Genomic DNA, 23,545 nt, shown 5'->3' on the forward strand with positions numbered 1-23,545 from the left:
AAAAAAAAAAAAAAAAGGAGAATATTCTGGGAGGAGAAATAACCCAAACTGGTATGTTCATATGAGAGTAACGATTGTACAGGATCAATGTTAAAACCATTCAAGAGAAGAAGAAATGACATTAAACTAGTACTACTTAGATCACACTCAGATTGTTCTGGAAATTATGGCCTTAATGGCAGCAGTGGCAGAATGACTCTGTGACGTAAAGGGCATCATGTGATTCTTTAAGTCCTGGGATACAGGAATATGGCATATCTTTACTGTTGAGGCTGTAACAGAAATCTTAGCTAAGGGATGACTGATAGTTGCCACCACCTTATGCTTCTGTATATCACACCTATCCACCAACTGAAGCACCCTAATGACTGTTTCCTAAAGTATCTGATTATTCTGGGTATGGTAAGGCTTTCAAGGCAAAGCAGTATTCATATTATTTTATTAGACTTCCACCTAGGTAGTCTGCCTCAGTGATTGATGTCTGGATGCAGCTAGTGGAAAGATTATTGACTTTTACACCTTTCAGTTAAACCTTTCTGATTTCTTTTGTGCTGCAGGCAGAAATAAAGATAAGTAGTAGGAATGGAGATGGAATCCAAGAAATCTTGGTAAGGTATAGAGGTGAAGAAACTTGGAAGGTGGTCAACAGTTCAGTCTATCATGTTTGTTATCCACCACACTGCTTTGGATTTACTTCCTTTTATCAGTAGTCTGCTCTATTTGCCTTCCAAGTCCAAACTCCCATGCCATATGCTGCCAATACTGTCCTCCATCTGTGTGAAGAACAGCCACAGACAACAGCTGTAATACCTGGCCAGAGACATCTATCACCTTTATCTCTCCTTCAGTTTGTATTCCACACAATCAACCTGTTACAATTTAATTGACTCTCCCAGTCAGCTCATTGGGTATGTAATTTGTGTGGGAAGAAGAAATGATTGTGGGCCCACTCCCTAGCCTCTCATTGGAAAAAAAGATAAAATAAGGGACATTTTTTATTTCTCCAAGCTAAATGGCTTCTCCTTAAGATTTGATTTCTAAGGGCTATGTTATTTTGTGCTGAGCATACAGTGTCAAGCCAAATTTTTTTTCAAATCTGGGTCCTCTGTACAACTTTCTCCTGTATGTCTGGGTTTGTCCTGTTAATTTCATTAGCATGCTGACAAAATAGCAAGTGAGGAGAACTCTGCTTGAGTAATATTTACTGAGTGTGACCAAATAACAGAGTCCTGGACAAAGGCAAGAAAATTTCTTTTTTGCTTCCAGTATGCAAGTACAAACAGTATATTCTAAATCACAATAGCCTGGTAGCTATAATTCTCTTGGCTGTTTGAGTTGTCTCGTAAAAGCTCTGTCCTAGTCACAGGATAGATACCTATGATCTGCTTCTATCCAACATGCTACAAAGTCACCTTGTGATCTTTGTGTCTAGGTCTCAATTACCTTGTGCTCTCCCAACATCTGCCAAACACTGCTGCTCCAAAGGAATCTCTGAGATTCCTTTTCTGTTTTTATTTCAGATATATCTTATTCTTGCAACATGAGATACAGAGAAATAGCTGTGATCACAGAAGCAGGTTTCCCAATCCGTGAGTGATACCTTCCTGATCTCACCTCCCATGCCCTGACACTTTTTTACCTCAGTGTTCTTAATGGAAGCTACAACAATATATGAATAGGATATCTGTGAAAGTAGTCCTTTGTCTTTTCTTGCAGGCCTAAAGAAACATAACTTCATTCCACAGAAAATAATGTGAGCAAGTGATTGGTCATACTGAGAAGGAAACTAGATCAGGAAGTGCAGCCTCATTCCTAATTCACTTGTGTTTCTTCTCACTGATTTTAGTGTAGGATAATCTAGAGAACTCTCATCATCTAAGGGCTGCTTTAGTTGCAGTAGGATTAGGCTCTCAGCACAGTTCTAAGAAAGCAGTTTCTTTATTGACTGCTCTATCACATCTTGTGATTTTTTTTTTTCTTATAAGGTGAATAGGAGAAAATCTATGAAAAATATATAGAAACTGATGTTAATCTGCTCTCTACTCTCTCCACACCTATTTTGTAAAAAAATAAAAAATAAAAAAAAATAGTGCTGGAAATACTTCAATTTTATGTGCAACATCCTTTAGTTAAGTTTTAATTTGACACTGGAATTCTTATTTATCCAATGAAGTACAATCTTGGCAAGGCAGTGTGGCTGATACCTTGATTCTAAGCACTTTACATCAAGTGAATTCCATAACAAAAATTGTATGCATAGGCAAGTCATAGCTTTTTCCCAGAGGTTCATCTTGATTTTGATTCATGAAATTTCACTCTCTATGTAATATACTGTTCCCACCTACGTTCAGGAAGCTATTGACTGTTGGTGAAGGTGAACATAAAAAAAGACCTTATACTTGAAAAAACCAAGTGCCCCTTCCAGGGCAGATTGAAGGGCCTAGAATTGAGCACCACAGAGTTCTGGACACAGAGATTCCACAACAGTGTATCATGGAAAAACACTCACTGAACTAGACATAAAAGATACCAAGGAAAATGAGCGCACTCTACATAAATAAATTTAGTAGCATATCCTACGTACGTAGAAAATTGGAATGTTTGAAATATTCTGTGGTAGTAAAGCCAATGTAAATGGTAGGTTACTGGCTTAAGAATTAGAAAGCATTTTCATTATTTTTTTCTGTTCCTGTCACTTCTGTTTCCTGTGAAGTTTTGGTAAGTCAGTTTATTTTATCTCTGTTTTCTCGTGTGCAAAATGCAGGTAGTACTGGTGGTCTCTTTTGTGTGATCTGTTCAAAAGCAACCTATCTTCTCTTTCACCATTACTGTCCCGAATTGCACTGGTTCCTTACCAAGTTCTGTTGTGTCATAGAAAATTACTAAAATTTGTAGATAATTATTTTGGAAATTTTCATTAGAAATACGAGTATAGTGGTTGTACAGTACAGTAGAACACTGCAGTGTTCACATACTGTTCATGCATAATATTATCTCTTTTCTACTGCCATGCAAAATTTTAAGAAAGCAGTTCAAAATTGGAAAAGCTTTCTGCTGGAGTCTAGCCATACTACACTTCCTTTAAAATAATTTTGCAGTTTAAAAAAAGTAAGCTTTGAAAAGCTAAAAATAACGTTTTAGAAAATCCAGGCACTGTTTTTGTTTACATATACCCTTATTTTCTTCATTATCTTGGCTGATTGGAGAGGCCTATTGAACCTTAGCTCATACTCCTTGTTTGTCTAGGAAGGAAGACTTACTGCAGCATTTACAACATGCTTTTGATTTTATACATAGTTCATGAAATCTGTTATGTTCTTTTTAAAAGAAATATACAGTATAGACCCTGGATGCATTAAACTCTATCAGACATCTATACATAAACACTCTGAAAAGGGAAAATACAGTGGTATGTTGATATTACAGTGCTATGTGATATATGCAGATATGTGATATTACAGTGCGGTGTAAAAGGATACCTTTAAACATGCATTTTTGGAACTCTTTGAAACCCTGCAATACTATTAATGACTGAGGTTAAAATAGAATTTACAAGCATGCTTTAGACAAAACAAATTTTAAATAGATTAATTATGTCCAAAGTTTCCTCAGTCTTTGCGCTTTTGTGTCTGCTCTCCTTGGGCTAATTGGATGGTGGCAAGTTGATATTTCTCATCACCTTTCCTGTCAGGCAGCCGTGTCCTTTTTTAATGCCATCTTCCTGACAAGTTCTCATTTTCTATGGGTTATGGATTGAGACAGACAGCTCTGATTGCTGTTACAGAGCGCATGATAGATACTGCATCCTCAGACATCAAACAATTGTATCAAGTCTCTTGATAAAGAAACCTGGTAGTTACGGTATGCAGTTTATTTTATGCTGCTGGTAAGTATCATATCTTTGGTACTGTATTTTTGTAACTGACACTTTAGCTTCTGTCAGAGTAAATTGTTGGCAGTGTTACCCAGCAGATTAACACTCAAATGGAGACATTGTGAGATGGATGGAGATGTTTTATCCTGGAAGATCTCTGCTGCTGAGTGGGTTGCTTGTTCTTGTGTCCTTCTAAAATCTGACTTCCCACTACAGACTTTTCCTTACTAAGTGCATGTGACATTTTTAGAAGCTAGTGATGTTTTTGTCTTAGAAGTGAGCTACGTGACAGTACATGGGCTGTTTTTGATCAGCTGACTTTCGCAATGCAGGAGAAGGGGTACACATTTGGTTACTTGAAGATTAAAATGCAGCACATGGTGTGCATTGTCTCATCCATTTAGAAAAAATCAAAATTGACATCAACATTCAGAATGGTTTCTGATTTTTTTTTTCCTCAAGTCCAGCATCGTATCTGAGAGGTGTTGTTTCTCAACAATTTCCAGAATATGCTATTAGTATTTTGAAAATGCATGGCCAGTCTGTTTAATCCTATTTATAGTTGGAGTTCATACCACGATGTAGGACAGGCTTTCATGATGCGTGTTGTAAGCTAAGAGAACAAATTAGCCATCTGAAGTATGTATTTTCCAGTGAAATGAGGACAGATAATACTTTAATAATTTATTGTGCCTCCTTTTCATCATGTTGTTAATTTCTGTTTCCTTACTTGCGTTGTGATGTCCCTACACAAGGAAGACTAATGGTCTCATGGCTGGAGCTTCACCAGCTTTGTAGCAACAACTGTTTTCCACCAATTTTGTGACCTTAACACACTGGAATGAATTTTAAATTGTATTTTGATGCCAGGTAATTAGCTAGCAGTGCACTAATACTTTCTTGGGTCAGAGGAAGAAAAAAATTAAATCGAGCACATTTGGGTGTTGAATACCACAAAAACAAGCCTTCCTCTTAAGACCACTAAACATCACTGACTACTAGGCTTTGTTCAGTAAATTTAAGTAGAAAAACTGGATATGCCCATTTTCCCCGGGTTTTGAAGAAATTAACTTAGGCAAGCTTAGTATGTGCCCAATCATGGTAATGTTGTGATGATTCTATATATCAGATAAGTTGATGTTAATTATTTGTACAACTGACAAGATCTGGAGGCAGACTGGATACCAGAGTTCTACTGTGCTAGATCTCATACAAATGTACAGAATGATAACCCAGTGGCTTTGCAATCTAGAAAGACAAATCAAATGGCTTGCTGAAGGTGGAACTGAGAAGGAGTAAAAATAGAAAATAAATCATTTCAGCCATGTGCTGATTAGATTGCTAATGTGAGTGAGTTAAAATCTCAAAAGGTCTCAGGCTTTATTAATGATATCGGCTTTCAAATAAATTCCTGAGCTTAATTTTAGTTATATTGTGTACTAGTTACCTAAAAACCTGTAGTGATGCATAAAGTTCCTGACAAGTAGCAAATTATATGGGTTTGGCATGAGTATGCAATCCCAGAAAGATGAAGCTGGAACTTTAAGTCATCTGCTCTAGTACTGTCTTGCTCTAAGGCAGAACTATATATACAAGCCTGACCTTGTATACCTTGGCAGATGTTTAGCGAACCCACACTTCAAAACTTTCAGTTGAAAAGATTGGATTATCATTAAACTTTGCTAATTTCAGCATTTTACCACTTTATGAAATGCCTAAAAATTGGTAATAGCCTTCAAAAAATTTTACTTGATCAAAGTCTAACAAGCCATTTATAGAAGTATGAGGCTAGATGATTTTCAATATAGATGGTAAAAATTAAAATAAGCAGTAATCATCTGCTTTTAAGGATCTACTGAACAGGGTATTATATTCACAGTGTTGTGTCCAGTAGTTCATGACTGACTTTCCTCCCATGAATGTATATATTTCTGAATGTATCTTAAACAACCAACACATATTGTGAGAGTGAATTGCGTGATTCAGTTATGTACTATCTCAGAATGTACTTCTTTTGAATAAATTTTGTTACTGAATGATTTTAGTAAATATTTGTAGTTCTTCCAGTTATTAAAATAATAATGATGGTTTTGTTTTTATATATACAGTTTCGAATTTGATATTTTTTTAGAACTTTCTGTGTTTCTTCTGTTACTGAAGGAGCTTGTAAAGCTCTGTTTACTGTGTTCAAAAATTCAAGTCAAAGGTAGACTATTAACTTATAACAGAGATTTTCCTTTTCTATACTATTCCATTTCTTTATAATTCGTGACATTTCCCTTGTCTTTTTGACCGTGTTCAAAACTGGGCCATCTTATCAAAAAAGTAACTGAAAAGACCCAGTTGTAATGACTGTTTCCTCAGCTGTTAATATTCAGATCACAATCGCATGTTGTTCTAGAATATATTCCATAGTTCAAAATAAGATCAATTCTGACAAGATATACAGTCTCACATAAAATTTTAGAGCAGACTAGATTAAAGCATTTGTCCTTTTTAGCCTTATAAATTATGTATCTGTGAGAATTGCTTCTTTTAAAAACCATGACCCCTAACAGTAATAATTTCTATTTATTTTGTTCTATATATGTATTGGATTTTTTTGGTATAAATAGGTTTGTAATGAGAATTTAGAGAATCTAATTTGACATGTTGAAGCAGCAACAAAAGAAAGTATAAAACAATAGTTGACTTACTGTTTATAATATCTCACAAAAATCTGCCAAAATTAGCTGACAGATATATATCCTTTCACCTCAATAAGTTGTTTTCTTTTTTCTTGCATCAATAAGGGTGCTGAGTGTCTTCTACAGAATTGCTATTTATTCATATAGATGAAGTTCAGAGTGTAGGATTTGTGTTATTCCCTGATGTTCTCTCTTTTAGTTTTTAAGAAAATGTTTTCTGCACACAGGGAACAGCTATATGCTTTCAGTCTGAATGATTTGACCTTTAGGTTAAGAAAAAGATGGCTGAAAGGTGAAGACCAAAAGTTAGAGCCCTTCTGAAAGTAAGTAATGCGTGTAGCTGTTGGTGTATGGCTGGAATTTCACAGTCTCCATCTCCAGCTTGTGCATTGTGATGCTCTGTACTAAAATGATAATTTCTTACTCCTTCAGTGCCCTTCACATTATTTTAGTTAGATTGCTTTCTGTCATCAAACTGAGGGGCAAATATTGTCACTGGTCTTTTAAGAGGCTATTGTCAGCTCCTTCCAATTTCAACATGTAATTGTTCTTCGGATTATTAAAATGCTTTCACAGTTTAGGTAAAAATATGTCTGGATTACAGGGCTTGTAGATCTTGGAAAGGTAAATATCTGTCACTCCTCTTTCACTGATGAAGAGTTTTTTTACGAGAAGGTAAAATAAAATGTTGCCCAAAGGATAACAATGGTTAAGGGTAAGATTCTGTATCTCCTGATCCTTGGATGTAGATTAGCCTGTGTCATTTAATAACATTCATAGTGTTTTTGGAGCAATGCATATAACAAGGAATTGCTGACAGGGCCTGAAGGGGACGGTAGTGTAGAACAGAGGGGCCAAAGTGAGGCTTTATACATTCTTTTTAGTATTTCTATACATGTAATTTATCTACAATCATTCCATTAATTAATGATAATTACTTGCCTGATGTCTTAGAAACCTCCTGACAGAACTTTATCTCCACAAAATTTGTGAGGAGAAAGCAGTGTGGCTTTTGAGGGCAGCAATATCAAGGGATGTGTGTTCACCTTTTCGTGTAAGATGTTTGGAACAGATCAACGAGTGCTGATAGCAAGAAATGCGTACTGTCTACTATAATTCTCTGCAGTTCTTCTGGAGCATATAACTTGCAGCTCTGAGGTTGGTTATGTATTTTGATTTTTCCTCGCTTTGGCAAGTTATTTATTTATTTAAGTACAAAATAAACATAGTGGATTTGAAATACATCTTTCATCATCATATACTTGCAGGACTAGTTAATATCCATGTTTGGTAATGTAAAAAGAAAATGTGCTAGCTGTATGAGAAATGGAGTGATAGAGGCCAAGTCCATAATAAACTGTTCAACATTAGTGGTAAAGTTTATCTTTCAAATTTAGAGGGAAGTTAATTAGCTGTTGTAATATAGAAAACTGGAGATGAAGAAATCTTGAAAATAAATCCTGTATTTGCCCTGTATCCATGGTCATTGTATTTTGCTGTAGGTTTTTCTTTCTGGTTTGCTTTACTGTTTTTCTACCAGTAATGAGTAAACTAACAGTTGGATTTTTTTTTCCAGGGAGAATCTTGTGTCCTAGACCCAAACCAAAAAAACAACAACAAAAAACATGAATAAACTAATAAATTATGTTTTGTATACCTTTCTTTGCAGTTTGGCTCCAATAGCTCTGCTTTCAAAGAATTGCATTATATTGTGTTCTATCCTGGTAATTGGAACAGAACCATTTTCATGACAAGATCCTGGTCAGTCCAAGTATGAGTATCAAAATCTGGTAAAGTCATGCTTCTACAAGACTCAAAAAATCATGAGGAACATTGCTGGAGGAGGGACTGTAATAGAGCTGGAGGAGGCTTTCAGTTAGGCTTGTGATGTGTTTTACACAATTTTCTGCATTTCTCAGTTGCAATAAAATGTTGCAATCAACTTACCCCTATTACCGTGAAAAAAAAGATTATTGATATGTTATAATGAAGTCAGTCCAAAGCATTGTAGTGTAAATGAATGTGAGACTCTTGCTGTCCAGTATAAATGCAGCAGAGTCTAAAATTTACTGTTAGAAGAGGGAAAATGCTTTATATGCTGTTAAGAGTGCTAAATTTAAAGTAATCCAGGCACAGTCCAGTTTTTTTAGTGATCTCTTTAGTTATAGGACTGTTTGTTTTTCTTTTCAACTGATATCACAGTATTGCAGTTCAAAGAATAAGGGAGACTGTTAGGAAAAAGAAAAAAGAAGAAAGTCTGATGTACACCACAGTTCTATTTAGAAGAGATTATGAGATGGCCTTCTACTATCTCATTTTGTTTCTTTTTCGATTTCTCTACTGAGACAGCTAATAAGCTGGTTTTATAGTATGGGTGGTAACAAATGTACTGGTTTTCTGAGTGAAACACTTTAGTTCTGTCCGAATCAGAATTGAATCAATGCTGTACACGCAGTAGCATGCCTTCATAAACCCTGAAACCAGCTTACTGTACATCTCCTTGCTGAAAGCTTGAAGATGTATTCTTGTTAACTGCATTTGGAAAGTTTTGGGAGATCACTAGGGGGAGCAAGTTATTGTTTGAAGCATGTGAGATTAAAAAAAAATAAGATTACAGTCACTCAAATCCTTTGAAGGTCTGGAGCATTTTCCATTTTGTTTAGGAGCAATTAGTTTCCCTCGAATGTCCAAAGCTGGTTAGTACATTTTTGCTCATTTCTTATTCTGTTATCTTTGAAAATGCATTCACGCTGCTGATTCCCATGGTTATTTGTTTTAGAGTGGAGGCTATTTATTCTGTTCTATTTTTGCACTAGTGAAACAGTTAGCATATAACCTGCATGTGGCTGTACTTCAGATGGCAACTCAACAAGAAACTACTAATCAGTGGAACTGTTGTTCAAGTAACTATTCACATCTCCTTGGTTTTATTGCCTGATTTCTTAACTGTACTTTGTAATACTTAAGAGAGCAAACAAGTCACTATGTTCGTGTGAAAGCTGTAAAGAAGAGTGTGGAAGACAGTGTTAGCCTTGAAGCAGAGCCAATGAAGTGTATCTTGACTAAGTTCAAAATGATGCTTCTGTGTATTCTTCAGTGCCATCTACCGGCACAAAAACCCATTAGAGATTTATAGGGCCAGAACATTCTCCTAATAGCAAGCAATTTGCAAGCTTTGTTTTCTTTTTTTCTTTCATTTCAGGAACAAGGCAAGATTGGTGTAGTCTTCAATATTGGCACAGTGGATATCTCTATTAAAGAGGAAAGCACACCTGTGAATGATGGCAAATACCACGTTGTGCGCTTTACCAGGAATGGTGGCAATGCTACGCTTCAAGTTGACAGCTGGCCAGTGAATGAACACTATCCAACAGGTACATGCTTTTTCTGTTTTTCTCTTTCTGTCTACCCATATTTACAAAATAACATATAACAATAGGTGGTTACTATATTTGTGGCATCGTTTCAATATTAAACTGACCAGCCTCATGGTGAATGTTCTGTCATTTGGAAAACACAGGGTTGGTCTTTTATAACTCTATGGTATGATACACATAGATTTTGCTATTATGGAGGTCTCTAAGTGAATCTTGGTTCTGCAGAGAGTTAAAAAAAAACAAACAACAAAAAAACAGCAAAAGAAAACATCAACAACAAACTTGGTTTTGCTACTTGTGATATTCTCAATAATTAAGAGAGAAAAGTTCTGAATGCACTTTGCAAGAAGGAGAGGTGGATTTAGCCACCCCCAAGATACAGACTATATATAGGTACACAGCTAAACTGTAAAGAATGTGTGTGACTAAGTTGCCAATACTTGAATGAACCTTATTCTTGCCTCAATTTTTTGTCACCCGATTTTCACTCTCTTTTAGGTTTGCACATAAATAGTGGTTGCCACAAAATTTAGACAAAGCTGACAACTCTCAGTTGACTCTAGGTCAAAATATAGTGCAGCAATTCAGTACCTCTTGGAAAGTCATCACCCCAAGTCCACCAGGAATACTGAACAAGTGGTTCTTGAATCACTGTCTAGTGTTATCTCACTCTTGGGAATGCACAGCCACATCACCATGTTAAAAGATTAAACTCACCCTTAGTGAAAAACAGGCTGGTGTACATGATGTGGACAGGGCATAAGATAGTTGAGACTTGGTGATGGGGATAGTTACAAAAAGCAGAAGAAACACAGGGAAACAATTCCAATTGTAGCCGTGTTCATCTTGTTCACACTTTGTTGTCTATGATCAAGCAATGATCATCTTGTTGCTTCCAGGTATTAAGTATAAGCAACTTCCAGTTCTTCCTTTCTAGATTATATATAACTGATCTGGAATTGAAGATAGAAAAATTCACTGATAGATAGGCAATTTGTTAGTTTTGTATGAATATTCCATTATTCTCAAACATTAATAAATTATTCCAAAGGGATAATTTCATCTCTTCTATTCAATCATGAAGTGCATGGGGAATTTTTACTGCAAGTGATACTACTTCATATTCAATGATTCTTTTTTAGTGTTTTGATGCTGTGTGTGCAAAAGAGTACACTTTAATAATTACCATTATTTTAGTCAAATAATTGTTTTCTAAGAAGGTAATGACAAGAATGCTGAGCTAGATTCTAGCGCTATTATCCATTGTTAAGAAATGTAGGGTGGCTGTAGGTCCCCAAACAGAGCATCTTTCTTTTGCTCCTTTCTTCAGTTGTTTTATGGTAAAATACCTCTGACCTAATTGCCAGCAAATTATAGACAATAAAAATCCCACAAATATGGTTTCTTCTCCAATTACTTGCTGTAATAATTCCCACCTGTAAAGAAACAAAACATTCAGCTATTACTTCAGAGATGTTTTTTTAAAGGGAAAAGAAGTCACATTCAGAGAATACCTCAGTATCCTCTGTATTTGTCTTGGCTAAAGTAGTCCCGCATTTTCTTTAGAAGGTATATGGTTTAATAGAATCAGCATTGGTCTAATGTTCTGGCCTAATATTAAGTATATGCAGTTGTACCCCAAAGGAACCTTTATATTCCAGACATCATTTACTTTCCATGCAGGTTCACCTTCTGGCTCTTTGTAGATGTAGTATTTTTCAGCCTCTCCATGTGAAAATAGGGCTTTGGGGATCATAGTTTGTGTGTGTTTGTCTCATATATTTTTTCAGTTAATTTTCATATTGATTTTTTAGCCAAATTTGACGAAGGGGACAAAAGATTTTTAAAAAGAAAAAAATATATTCAAGTCCAACATGGCTAGTGAAAATAACTGATGGAGGAGTGCACTATCTTGATTCTCCCAGGGGAAAGGACTGTGGCTTGATCTCATTTTGTGGTAAAAGCCAGAATAGTCATAGATGGATAGATAAAAGTATTATTAATGTCTCAGCTTTGTGAAAAACTTAAACAAGAGAATAGCTACAAGAAACCATGCCTTATTAGTTCAGTTTTCTAAGGAAGTGATGATTTAGAAGACAGCTGAGCAAACCAAACAACTGAGCAAACCAAACACGTGCCTAATATTTTTCATGTAGGGAATAAACACATTCAGCAGAATTTCAGCTTTGAAAGAGTTTTGTGGTTTGGCTGATCTGGGCTAATCTAGCGTGTCTCAGCTATAGAATACTGAAACTGCAATTCATATTCAACTTGTGTATTAATATTGAAGGAATTCTGTGTTCTATATGTAGGATCACTTCAATTCTGGAAGAGACAATTTTTTGTAGTCTTTTAAAAAGAAACTTATTTGTGGCACATACATGTTTGAGCATGCTGTGATGTCTATAATTTAATGTGTGCATAATTTTCTGCATGGTGTTGCAGCTGCGTTCACAAATTTGGCAAATTAGCAAAAGTTTCTTTGTCATCACATGTGATGGCAGCAGGATGGAATTCTTAATGGTATTTCTATGCTCCTCTCTGAGTTTTATTAGCTCTTGAAGGATTATACATCAGATTCATAATTACTTGCTCAATGGAAAGTACAAATAAATGTGTGATGCTCATAAAATGAGCAAAGAGAGAGAATATTGGCTTTCCTTAAAACACTGTATTCAGTTAAATTGAAATTAAAGAAACTAGGGAATAGAAAGATTCCAGAGATGTGTTTTACAACTTCATATAAAAGACAAGGAAGTGAAAGGAAAGCAGAAAAGGAGCAAACCTACAGTTCTGATATGTACATATTAAGTTGGTTTGTGTTGCTGTTGTGTTTGTTTGTTTGTTTTTTAACATCCAATTATGCCTCAGTAACCTGCACCACAAGCTGTTTTCTTGTGAAAAAAGGGGTTAGAGGTAAATCTGATCTTGCATCTGGGTCAAGGCAACCCCCACTAACAATACAAGATGGGAGTAGAAAGGAGTATAGCCCTGCCAAAAAATAAAATGGGGGGGTACTGGTGGATGGGAAGCTGGACATGAGCCAGCAGTGTGCCCTTGCAGCCCAGAAAGCCAACTGTATGCTGGGCTGCAGCAAAAGAAATGTGGCCAGTAGGTTGAGAGAGGTTATTCTGCCTCTCTATTCTCTGCTGGTGAGGCCTCACCTGGAGTACTGCATCCAGATATGGAGTCCTCAGTGTGTGTCCAGAGAAGGGCCACAGAAATGATTCATGGAATGGGAAATCTCTCCTACGACTACAGGCTGAAAGTATTGGTGCTGTTCAGCCTGGAGAACAGAAGGCACCGAAGTGACCTGATAGCAGCCTTTCAATATCTAAAGGGGAGCTATAGGAAAGAAAGGGACATACTCTTTAGTGGGGTCTGTGGTGACAGAACAAGGGGAAATGGTTTCAAGCTTAAAGAGGGTCGATTTAGGTTGGATATAAGGAAGAAGCATTTCACGGTGTGAGGGTGGTGAGGCTCTGGCAGAGGCTGCCCAGAGATGTGGTTGATGCTCCATCCCAGAAGACTTTCAAGGCGAGGCTAGATCAGGCCCTGGGCAACCTAATCTAGCTGTGGATGTCCCTGTTCGTTGCAGGGGAGTTGGACTAGGTGACCTTTAAAGGTTCCTTCCAGCTCTAAGGATTCTGTGATTCTATGATAAATTGTAAAGGAGGGAATTAACTTGAAATTAAGGTTGGCTCAGATTTAGAAATGACCCCTCAGTTTTAGTACCATTCAAACTCTGACAGAGTTCCTCTTACTGGATAATAAGACTCTGAACAGTGACCCAGTGCAGATGACTGAGACAAGGCTCTTGAGACATGGGTAATGGCAAACAGCAGCATTAACAATGGGACTCCTACCTGCCGTTCAGCTTTGTGACTTAGTTCAGGCAAAACCCTTGAACTGTTCATGATTTATTTGTATTTTGCCCTTTCTCCTCTCCCTCAATTGTGCAATAAGGAGATAGACTTTATCTATGTTTTCTACTGATAACCAATTCCTTGATGCTTAATTAACCACATTGGTCATTGCAATGTATTTCTCAGTCAGGGCATGTATACATTTTGCTACCAAATATATATGAATTGCTGTGCCCTAAAGTGCTATTTTCCATGACTTCCTCTCTTCCGCTGTCTCACGTGCTTTCACCTTTTAGCGTCCATCCCAGATAACAGATTGTGTTTGGCCATTTTCTTCTTTATGTTGTTCCTGACAGATGCCTCTAAATTTAAATTCATCTTTTTGGTGATGTAGTAGGAATCATTTTGGAATAAAAGTAAGATAGGAAAGCTGGTTTAAGCAAATGAAGTCTGTGACATGTTTTTGTTTCAGATTACTGTAAAACCCTTCAAACTTAAGGCACTTTACAGTACAGTGAGAAGGATTTAAGTCAGGCATCCTAAGGTTTGGGAGTCAGCAATTCTCAGAAGGGTTAAAAACAAATCTTTTGTCTTGAAGCACAGCTGAAATACCTCAGTCCTTAAATTTTCTTTAGTTCTTGAGTGGCAGATTTTATTCATCTCTGCTTGCAAAGAAATTCTTTGTATGTTGCCAGATTTGTAGTGAATGTTGAAAGAAGCCTGATATTCCTGTCCATTCATCCATGCATTGACTACATCTTCTGCAATCATAAAGGAAACAAAACTAGGTGAAGAGAAGCTTTACAGTGAGAGAGAATAAGAAACCAGAAGAAAAGTCTAGGTGGAGTAATGTTTTCAAGAAGATTACAGGAAAGGAAGTGAGAGGCAGAAATATGCTGGCATTAAAAGAAATATATACTTTGCCGAGAGAACTGTAGCCTAGATTTATACATTTGAAAGGGGAATGAAAAAAAAAAAGAAGAAGAAATGGGAGGGACAGCATTAAGCAATTGGGCCCTTATGAGGATTCATTAGTTCATTCTCTCAGTACAGATTTTATATTTTTTCTCTTTCTCATTCTCTTGAGTGATCACTTAGCCTTCTTTTAGGAGTCTCTGCCCTTTCCAATGACATTAGTGTTCAGTTCTTTTGGCTTTGAAAAATAGGAAAAAGATGTCATCATTTTTTTCATTTTCTGAATCAAGTATAAATTGTAAGAAAGCTGGATTTTAGGAATATGGATAGCTTACAATAGAACTCCAGGGAGTTTGTGATGCCTCTGGTGAGTACGGGGGCCTGATGAGAGTACACCTATAAAACAAAAAGTTGGTTCTAAGATCCCTGCCTGAGGTTTTGGACTAGCTCCAATCCCAAGGACTGAATTCCCTAAACAGCTGGAGCATAATTTCTGGTTTAATTTTATTTGAAAGGAATCCAGTTCACATTCCCTGAGAGCATTTTAGTATGTGAACCAAAGCATATCAAGTAGGGAGTGCTAGGTAAAGCTCAGAGGCATGCTCCCTATTCAAATAAAAATGCTGATGTAGGTGGATTGTAACACAGTTTACAGCTGGAGCTGGACAGCAAAGTTCATTCTCTCATTACTCTTTCTTGCACTCATGTTACTTAAATAATTAAATTTCCTTTTTCTACTCTCACCTTCTGTTCAGCTGAGTCATTTCACCATTACTAGTCACCATGTAAGTAGCCCAGGAGAAGAGGCAACAGGATCATGAAAATGACTGGTCAGGAGATGGAGAAAGATAAATTACTTCCTTTCTTACAAGGCTGGCTTATGTCAGTTTAAAGTCTTCACTAAAATACATCTTTAGTAGTTTACGTAAAAAAAAAACCATGTTGTTTTTCAAACAACATGCTGTTGTTTGAAAAAAATTGCTTCCCAGAAGCTCACATTAAAATTACAGTGGTCGTGATTGTCCTACCTATCTTAAATGTAAAAGCCATCAAGTTTTTTGTGACTGATATATTTTTCATATACTCAGGGAAAGACTGGAAATTGCTTGGTTAGTATTAGAGAGGGGATGTGAGGTAGGGAAGAAAGCTGGCTGAATTCCTTCATGATCCTTCAAGATTTTCAGCAAACTATTTTACACTCATGGTAACAGAGGAAAAGGTTAAATACATTTTGTTTAAATAAACTGTGGTAAGACATAAGCTCTGGGAAAAAAATCTAGTCACCATGTATTTTCAAAAGTATATTTCACCTTATCACCTCTCATCTTTGAAAAAAATTTCCAAGATGTTTTTGGGAACGGCAGAAACAATATACATCATCCATGTATTGATTTAATAGATCATCTGTTTTAGCTGGAGAGAAATAATTATGGTGGTGCAAACAAATAAAATATTTGTTGCTCATCTCTGTTTGATATAATTCAAGCTTATCTTTTTCTTACTGAATTTCCTCTGTGATTACAGAGATACAAATGGAAACGTGGGAATGTGAGTAGGTTTTTGCTGGTTGGTTGGTTGTTGGTTGCTATCAAAGGCAACTGGATACTTCAACAAAGTGCTAAATATTTCTTAGTGGGATGGTTTTAAGTCTGCCCTACTTGTGTATTAATTAAATTGCACTAAATTGAAATATTGGTTACAGCCTAAGAAAATTCAAAATATCTGGATCCTATTTTTGTATTTAATGCTTTCTCGAAACTACTGCAGTAGTTCTGTAGGCCAAATAGAACTTGAGTCACATCAGCATCAGGAATTTAACAAGGCTTTTGGGATGGGAGAAAAGGATGATAAAGCTGTTTTGGGGAGAAGGTGCTGAATACTACAAATTTGTAAATCAAAGGGCATTTAATAAGAAAGATAACTTGTATTGACATCGTGTGTCCAATGGGAGGCACAGTTGTAAGTTTCTTTGAAAAATAAAAACTGACTTCGTTTTCAGAAATGTTGGATATTCACAGCACCAGCTATTTTAAAATCGAATATTAGTGTTCTGTATCTCAAAAAAAATGGTTACTCACATCTCTACAAATCTAATTCCCTGAGTACATGACTGCTAAACTAGAGTTCAGTGCCTGCTTTGAACCAGGTCATTTCTTGTCCTACTTAAGCATTTCATCACCATTTCCTTGATATTTTCAATCTCCTTCTATAAGTGGCATGATTGTTTTGTTCAGTAAAGTCCTTTACCCATGTCATCACTCCACTTGAGGAGGGACTTTGGGGGACGGAGTTGCTTCTTTTCTTCATTCTTTTTGGTTTTATTTATTTTTTATCAGCAACATTTTCTATCTCTCCCTCTGTGATTTTCCAGCCCTGAGATAAATAGCCTTGTATCTTACAAGCTAAATACAATTACTGCTATCAAAACCGGAGTCTTTTTCTCCCTGTAAATGTCTCTTGGAAGCTGATAAGATGTTCCAGGCAAACTGCAGACTGCTGCCTAATCCTGAGATTAAACATAACCACCCAGAAGACAGCAAGAGATAATTTGGGGGCTGGGGGAGGGCAGGCAGGAGAGGAAGAGAGGACAAAAAAGCAAGATCCTCTCCTGAGATATTAAAAGGACATGCACAAGGCTCAAGGTTATTTGTAAAGGAATTACACAAAGCACACAAGAGCTTGTTATGAAGAGGAATTTCCTCAGATAATGCAGCGATTGTTGTAGTTGTTAAAGACAAAATTTAGCATGGATTTGTTTGATGTAAAGCATAGAAGGGAGCTGTGTGAAACAACTCCCAGCCACGTCTGCTGATTTTATGTATCAGTTTTCATCTTGTCCTTGAAACTTGAGGTCTCACAAGCTTGCATCTAGATTCTTTGTGCCTGCTTGTCTGGCTATTGGGCTTTATACTGAATAGAGGGACTGAGCCAGCTCTGCTGTGTTCTGAATTTTGATAGCTGCTGACCATCTGAACTTAACCTAACCCTTCAGAATGCAAAACAGAAAAAATCTACTAGAACATGAGTACCTTGATTAATTATGGAGGAAGTAGTATGTTATACCCTTAATAGTCTTCTATTGTAATCAAGGCTGGATTTCTGAAAACATACAGTTGTTATTAGTCAGTCCAATACAGTTGAAAAAAGCAGCCTTGCTTCTAAATATGTAAGTTCTAGGAGTCTTTTTTTTAGAGACATTTCCTTTTTCTCTCTCTGTAAAGAAGCTTTCTTTAATGTTTTGTGTTTCTGCAAGCTTTCCTGTATTTTTAGAAATACATCAGTTGTCCTTATAAGAGAGATCACATCTCCCATCATTGCTCCATTTAATTTATAATGCAGTAGCCAGGAATGTTAAGAGAGTTTTGAATGATCTAATAGTAGCAGTAATGGAGGATTTAAAAGTTTATTTTCTTTCTTCAACTAACAGGTCTTCTGACTGTAGAAATGATATGCAAATATTATTTTTATTAGTTCTCACGAGCTCAGTAATGACAAGTCTAATGCTGATTGGGACATTAACAGAAAAACTCAAAAGCAGAACTAAGTGGAATGTCTGAATCATTGCAACATCTTCTTACAATCCTTGCCACTTGAGTAATTTCCAGATATTTCATTGCTGAGACATAGAGAAAACAGGTAGTTTCCAGTCCTTCACAGAGCCTGGCTCTTCCTCCCCAAAACTCCCTCTGTCTCTTCCACAGCTATTTGGCATCTCTTCATTTCAGCCACTTTTTACCACCCTCAACTCCAGTTTCTACTGCCTTGTGCTCTTTTAGTTCTCCATTCCCTCTTTCAGACTTGGGATTGTTATCATCTTCTCCTCACTGATACTGAAAGCAAGGTAATAAGAAGTTTAGCTGAATTCAGTTGTTTCCATGAAGCAGAACATGTATGTTGAACATTACTATTTGGAGTGATAATAAATACTAGTGTTTGATATTTGAGCTGAAGAGATTTCTCTGTGGTACTGCCATATCCCACTGTGGTCTTAATATTTTACTATTCTTTCTGAGTGGGTAATGAGTTAAGAACAAGAGCACTGAATTTTGCTCAGCCTTGTGAGTTGAATGTGATCCCCAGTGTTCTTGTCATACACTTGTTTGTGTTTTTTATATTTTTCATATTGTGTTCATTTTGTGGGACTTAAATGAGCTCTTAGATGCTTTCTATCAACATGAATTGGAGACGGCATGTAAAGTACCTTTGACAGATTTACTGCATTTCATAATGAGCCTAAAACATTTAAAAAGACAGGGTTAATAAAACAGACTTGGAGAGGGACATTCTGAAGGCAATACTTTGACATATGTTGAAAGATCTGCCAAGAGGGATGATTAAAGCATGACAAGTTGATGAAATAAAAATTTGATTGTAACTTGTCACTTTAGGGCTTTAACATCTATAATATAAAGTAGGAAAACAGATAAATACGGCTACATGATCTGAGCACTCCGTTTTGGGCCCCTATATCTGCTGAGATATTGAGACTACACATGTTCAGAGACCAACAGACAAATGTGCTGTGAAATTTGTGCAGAAACATTCGTGTACATGCGTTAATGCAGGTGCATCCATACTGAATGATGAGATAGCATCTGAGATTATACAAAAAGTTATGCAGATGTTTCCACTATGCTCACAATTTCACTTTCATGTACTTTGTTTTTTGCTTTCCCGCAGGGAGTATAACACTGTGAATCATTTCCACATTACCCAAACAATTGTGTGAAAGTGCTGTAGGACTTTTCTATCTTCCGAATTCAGTCTTTGAGCACAGAGAATTGGAAAGACAGAAGGGAAAAAGAAAAAAGTGACCATATTACAACTTTCAGTACCCATCCTTCCTGTTAGAATTTCAGTTCCTAAAGGTGGTCCAGACTTTTAGAATATGCACTCAATTAGTCTGCACAAGACGCAACCTTAACATCACAAAATATCTCAAGTCCAAATGAGTGGTTTGTTATCAAGCACTAGTATTTCTATAAGCTTATCATTAAGAAAGAGGGAGATGTCTATTTTTTTTTTTTTTTTTTTGTAATCAAGAAGTGCAAGCTAACCAGGCAGATCAAATAGTACAGAATTAGTTAACATCAATAGGATTGAGAGAAGAAGCAGAGTTTACCTAAGGAAATGTACGTATACAATGGTATTTTCATGCATGTAACCTAATTCCCAGGTAGGATCCCACAAAGAGTCCTTTAGATATAGGAAAGATGCATGGAGAAATAAGAAGCATTTTTATGTAGCATTCTTTACTATTGCTGTGTAACAGTTATGAAATATATATATATATATATATATTCTAACAAGTAAATATATGTCACAGTGGTACTGCTAGATTTCAGCTAGTAAAAATGCTTTTTCTTGGTTATAGCCTGGATAAAGAAAATGCTGTCAGAAAATACTAACGCTTTGAGGAAACTTTTTGTCAGTGCAGTCCTAAAGAACAGGAATATATATTGTATTGCAGCATGTTGTTAGTTGAATTAGTATAGCATTCTTCTTGCAACTTCCTGAATCAGACTAGATGTCTCCTATGTCCAATTTACAGGTGAATACCAAATAAAAAAATAAAAAGAAAATTTGGTAGAATGGTTCAAATTGCACTTCTGTTCAATGATCCTGGATTTGGAATGGTTTCTACTCTGTTTTCCCAGAGCCTCTGTACATCTAATCAGCTTCTTGAGATGCAGAACAGACAAGTGGCTGATACTTCAGAAAATGATAGCAAATCCACCATGACAACAATGAAAGTATGCCCAAAAATATGTGTTTCTGAGCAGTTTTATCGTACTTTTAAGGCTTAGTTTGTGACCTGAAACATGAGGTCATGTAAACAATGGCATGTTTGTATCATGGCAACAATCATTACATTTGTGTTACTCTGCAGAAAAGCAAATGCTTTTGTTTTTCCCCTCATTAATTTATCCAGAGAGACATGATGATGTGAAAATATACTCACTCCCTCTCCAGTTGGTATTTGGTAGATGTTATTCTGCTATATTATAAGCACATTGATGAGCCAAAATTTAATACAAACCCAGGTAATTTAGAGGCATCTCTAATTTTTCTCCATTTTCTAATTCCTTTTTTTCACTGATGATCTTGATTCTCAAATCACAGTATGACATACAGCGTACTTCTGAAAGAGATGAGCTTTACATTTCCCAAGTTGTAGACTTGGTCTATGTCTATTTAAAAATATACTAAGATGCATATCCATAGGGCAATGAAGGGTCTTTCTATCTAGGTTTCATCATCCTGTTTGCATATGATATAAATGCTCTGGACTGAGGGATTTCCCTAAATACTGGGATTACACTCTTATAGTCACTATAGGCCTTTGAGTCCTTGTGCCAGAAATGCTTTGGTGCAGAACAGGTGTATAACATTCCCTGAGGGATCCAAACCATGTTATTTTCCCTTGTATGTCTTGATAAAGTCATCACCATACTGCTTTCCAGAAACAGCAATGCACACTAAAAGATGTAGCAATGTCCTGATAGTCTTGCTAATAATTCTAAGATTAAATGTGTGATTGCTCACATAAACATGATTATCCTGACTGAATGTTGAAATGCTGTGAACTGTTTGTGTTGATGTTCCATGGCTGTACGAATGCTCAGGTACTAAGCATGAGCAGTATCATCAAAAACTTCTGATGAATTTCTTGTTTGCTAGATAAAGATGAACGATTAGAGGTTCAGTCATCTGATTTTATGTGTGTGTATATATATATATATAAAAAATATATATATAATGTAGCTCTATAGTGTAGTGCAGAGAAAGATGGAGAAATATTTTTCAGATGGGGAATCAGGCTAAATAAGATTGCTGGATAGTGGGAATTCTGCTAGACAGCACAGAGCAATGAACTCCCAGATATTAATATAGTTACATTTCTCTCCTGGGTTAGTTCTGTTTCAGTTTTTCTGCTCAAATGGAACTGTATAACGTTCTTTTTCCTCTCTCTCTTTCCGACTCTCCCTCTGTCCCTGTCTTTATCTCTCTCCAATACACACACAGAGTAAGCAAACAAACATCTGGCCTGAGGGCTTAGAGGCTTGAACAACAACTTTGTGCTGTTCTGATCTTATTGCCTGCAGAAAGAACAGTGCCAGCTGTAATCCCAGGTTGACACATCTGACACGCAGTGACAGAAGGGGCTCATGCATCCACATCAGCCTTCTCCCTGCTCACTAGAGACTCTGGAGAGTACAAAATCATTGAAATCCCATGATGTGACAAAGGATCAAAGCAGAGCAGATGTGTGAAAAGTTAGTCAAATGAAATGGACCAGGCATAGAAGTGGAAGCAAGAAATTCCCAAATTCCAGCCCTAACTGTATAGATGCCATTCTCTTTGACTTGGACAATGCTTTTACTACTCTGTGGCTTAGTTTTCCAGTAGGTGAAGTTAGGATAAAGCCTATAATTTACATTATACTCAGGGACTTATAAATAGAAAATATCATACTGTGCACTGAGTACAAAAACCTTTCTGGATTGCATTTTTGCTATTGGTTAGAAAGTACCTGGAGCATTCTGTAGACTGAAAATTTTAGTGAAATATCTTTTCTATTTTTCCTTAAGCCACACAGATTTGTAGTCAGTGAGATCTACTCTGCATAACGGACTGAGTTGCATTTTATCTCTTCCCTACTACCTTTATCATAGCAGTTTCTGTAACTCAGGTAATTTCCAAGAAGGCAATTGATTTAAAAGTTTAGAGTAGAAAAAAACATATCTAAAAAGCCTGAAAGTACCTTTTCCCACTGACCCACCTTACATCTGGCACTATGCTATTCAGTAATGATTTTTTTCACTGTTTTGAGTGTTTCTTGTGCCTCTAGTTTGTGGCTGGGCTTTGTGAATAGCACCTGTCTTTGAGAAGGCCTACAGAGACATGGAATTCTTTCCTATTTCTAAGCCAATGCAAACAGGAGGAAACAGGAGAAATCATTTCAAGAGGAGGCAAAGTTTGCTGATTTGTAGCAATTAGGACCAAGCAGATGTTTTCAATCTCTTATTTATTCCATTGCATAATCAACTGATATTCCTCACTATACTCTTCTAGGGTTTATGAATACAATTTTAAATAATTCAAGAATTTCCCTGAGGAGACCAGCATTGCCTAGTATGTAATCTGCATAGGAAGTGCTTCTTAATAACCTTCTCCTTTCATCCGTCTTCTACTTGTTTTTAGTTATTTCCTTGTGCTCACCCTAGAGAACTTGATCTGTTCAATAGAATTTTTTAATATGCTGTTATTTGTAATTGGTTAGCTTTCCAATCCATGTTGGACATTCCTAGCTCTATCTCCCTGCTGGCTGTGTCAGACTTAAGCTAGCTGTCTACCTGAATGCACTTGTTTTCAGGAGCACCATAGTGAGACACTGACTCTTTGTGAAGCAGGTGTAGTAACGGCACTGCATTTCTTTCCTCAGACCCTGCACTATGCTAAGACAGTTGTTCACAGATGTACCCTGCAAGCCATACAGCTGTATTTCCGTTGTTCCATGTCAAACACCAATGCCAATTGGTGTGAATGCCTGTAAGCTGGTTTTTTTCACCAGTGTTTTTCCAATGTGACTTGCATAGCCACAACTAAGATAAATGAGAGTTAATGGAATTTAAAATATCAATGTAAATAATGTGGCTTTGGCATTTTGTTGTTACTGCTTGATCCTACAGGGCTATGTAAATCAGATCCTGTGTTTTCCTAAAGAAATTGAAGAAATGAGATGTGAGGATGATAACAGTGGATTTTATTCTGATCTCTGTTTCATATCTCTGTGCAAAATGAAATTTGTCCTTGTTTAAAATG

General features: G+C 36.5%; 1 protein-coding gene across 14 annotated transcripts in view; it reads left to right on the plus strand.

Moving 5' to 3' along the window:
• The window catches only part of NRXN3 (neurexin 3), an 896,531-nt gene that overhangs the window by 755,027 nt on the left and 117,959 nt on the right, over positions 1-23,545 (plus strand). For all 14 annotated transcript variants that reach the window (XM_031553628.1, XM_019615790.1, XM_031553624.1 and 11 more), the window contains one exon: positions 9,764-9,935. In XM_031553628.1, the coding sequence (XP_031409488.1) occupies positions 9,764-9,935 (172 nt within the window). The remainder of the gene's footprint in view (positions 1-9,763; positions 9,936-23,545) is intronic.

This window comes from Meleagris gallopavo, chromosome 5, assembly GCF_000146605.3.
Source record: "Meleagris gallopavo isolate NT-WF06-2002-E0010 breed Aviagen turkey brand Nicholas breeding stock chromosome 5, Turkey_5.1, whole genome shotgun sequence".
In the NCBI taxonomy this organism is placed as follows: domain Eukaryota; kingdom Metazoa; phylum Chordata; class Aves; order Galliformes; family Phasianidae; genus Meleagris; species Meleagris gallopavo.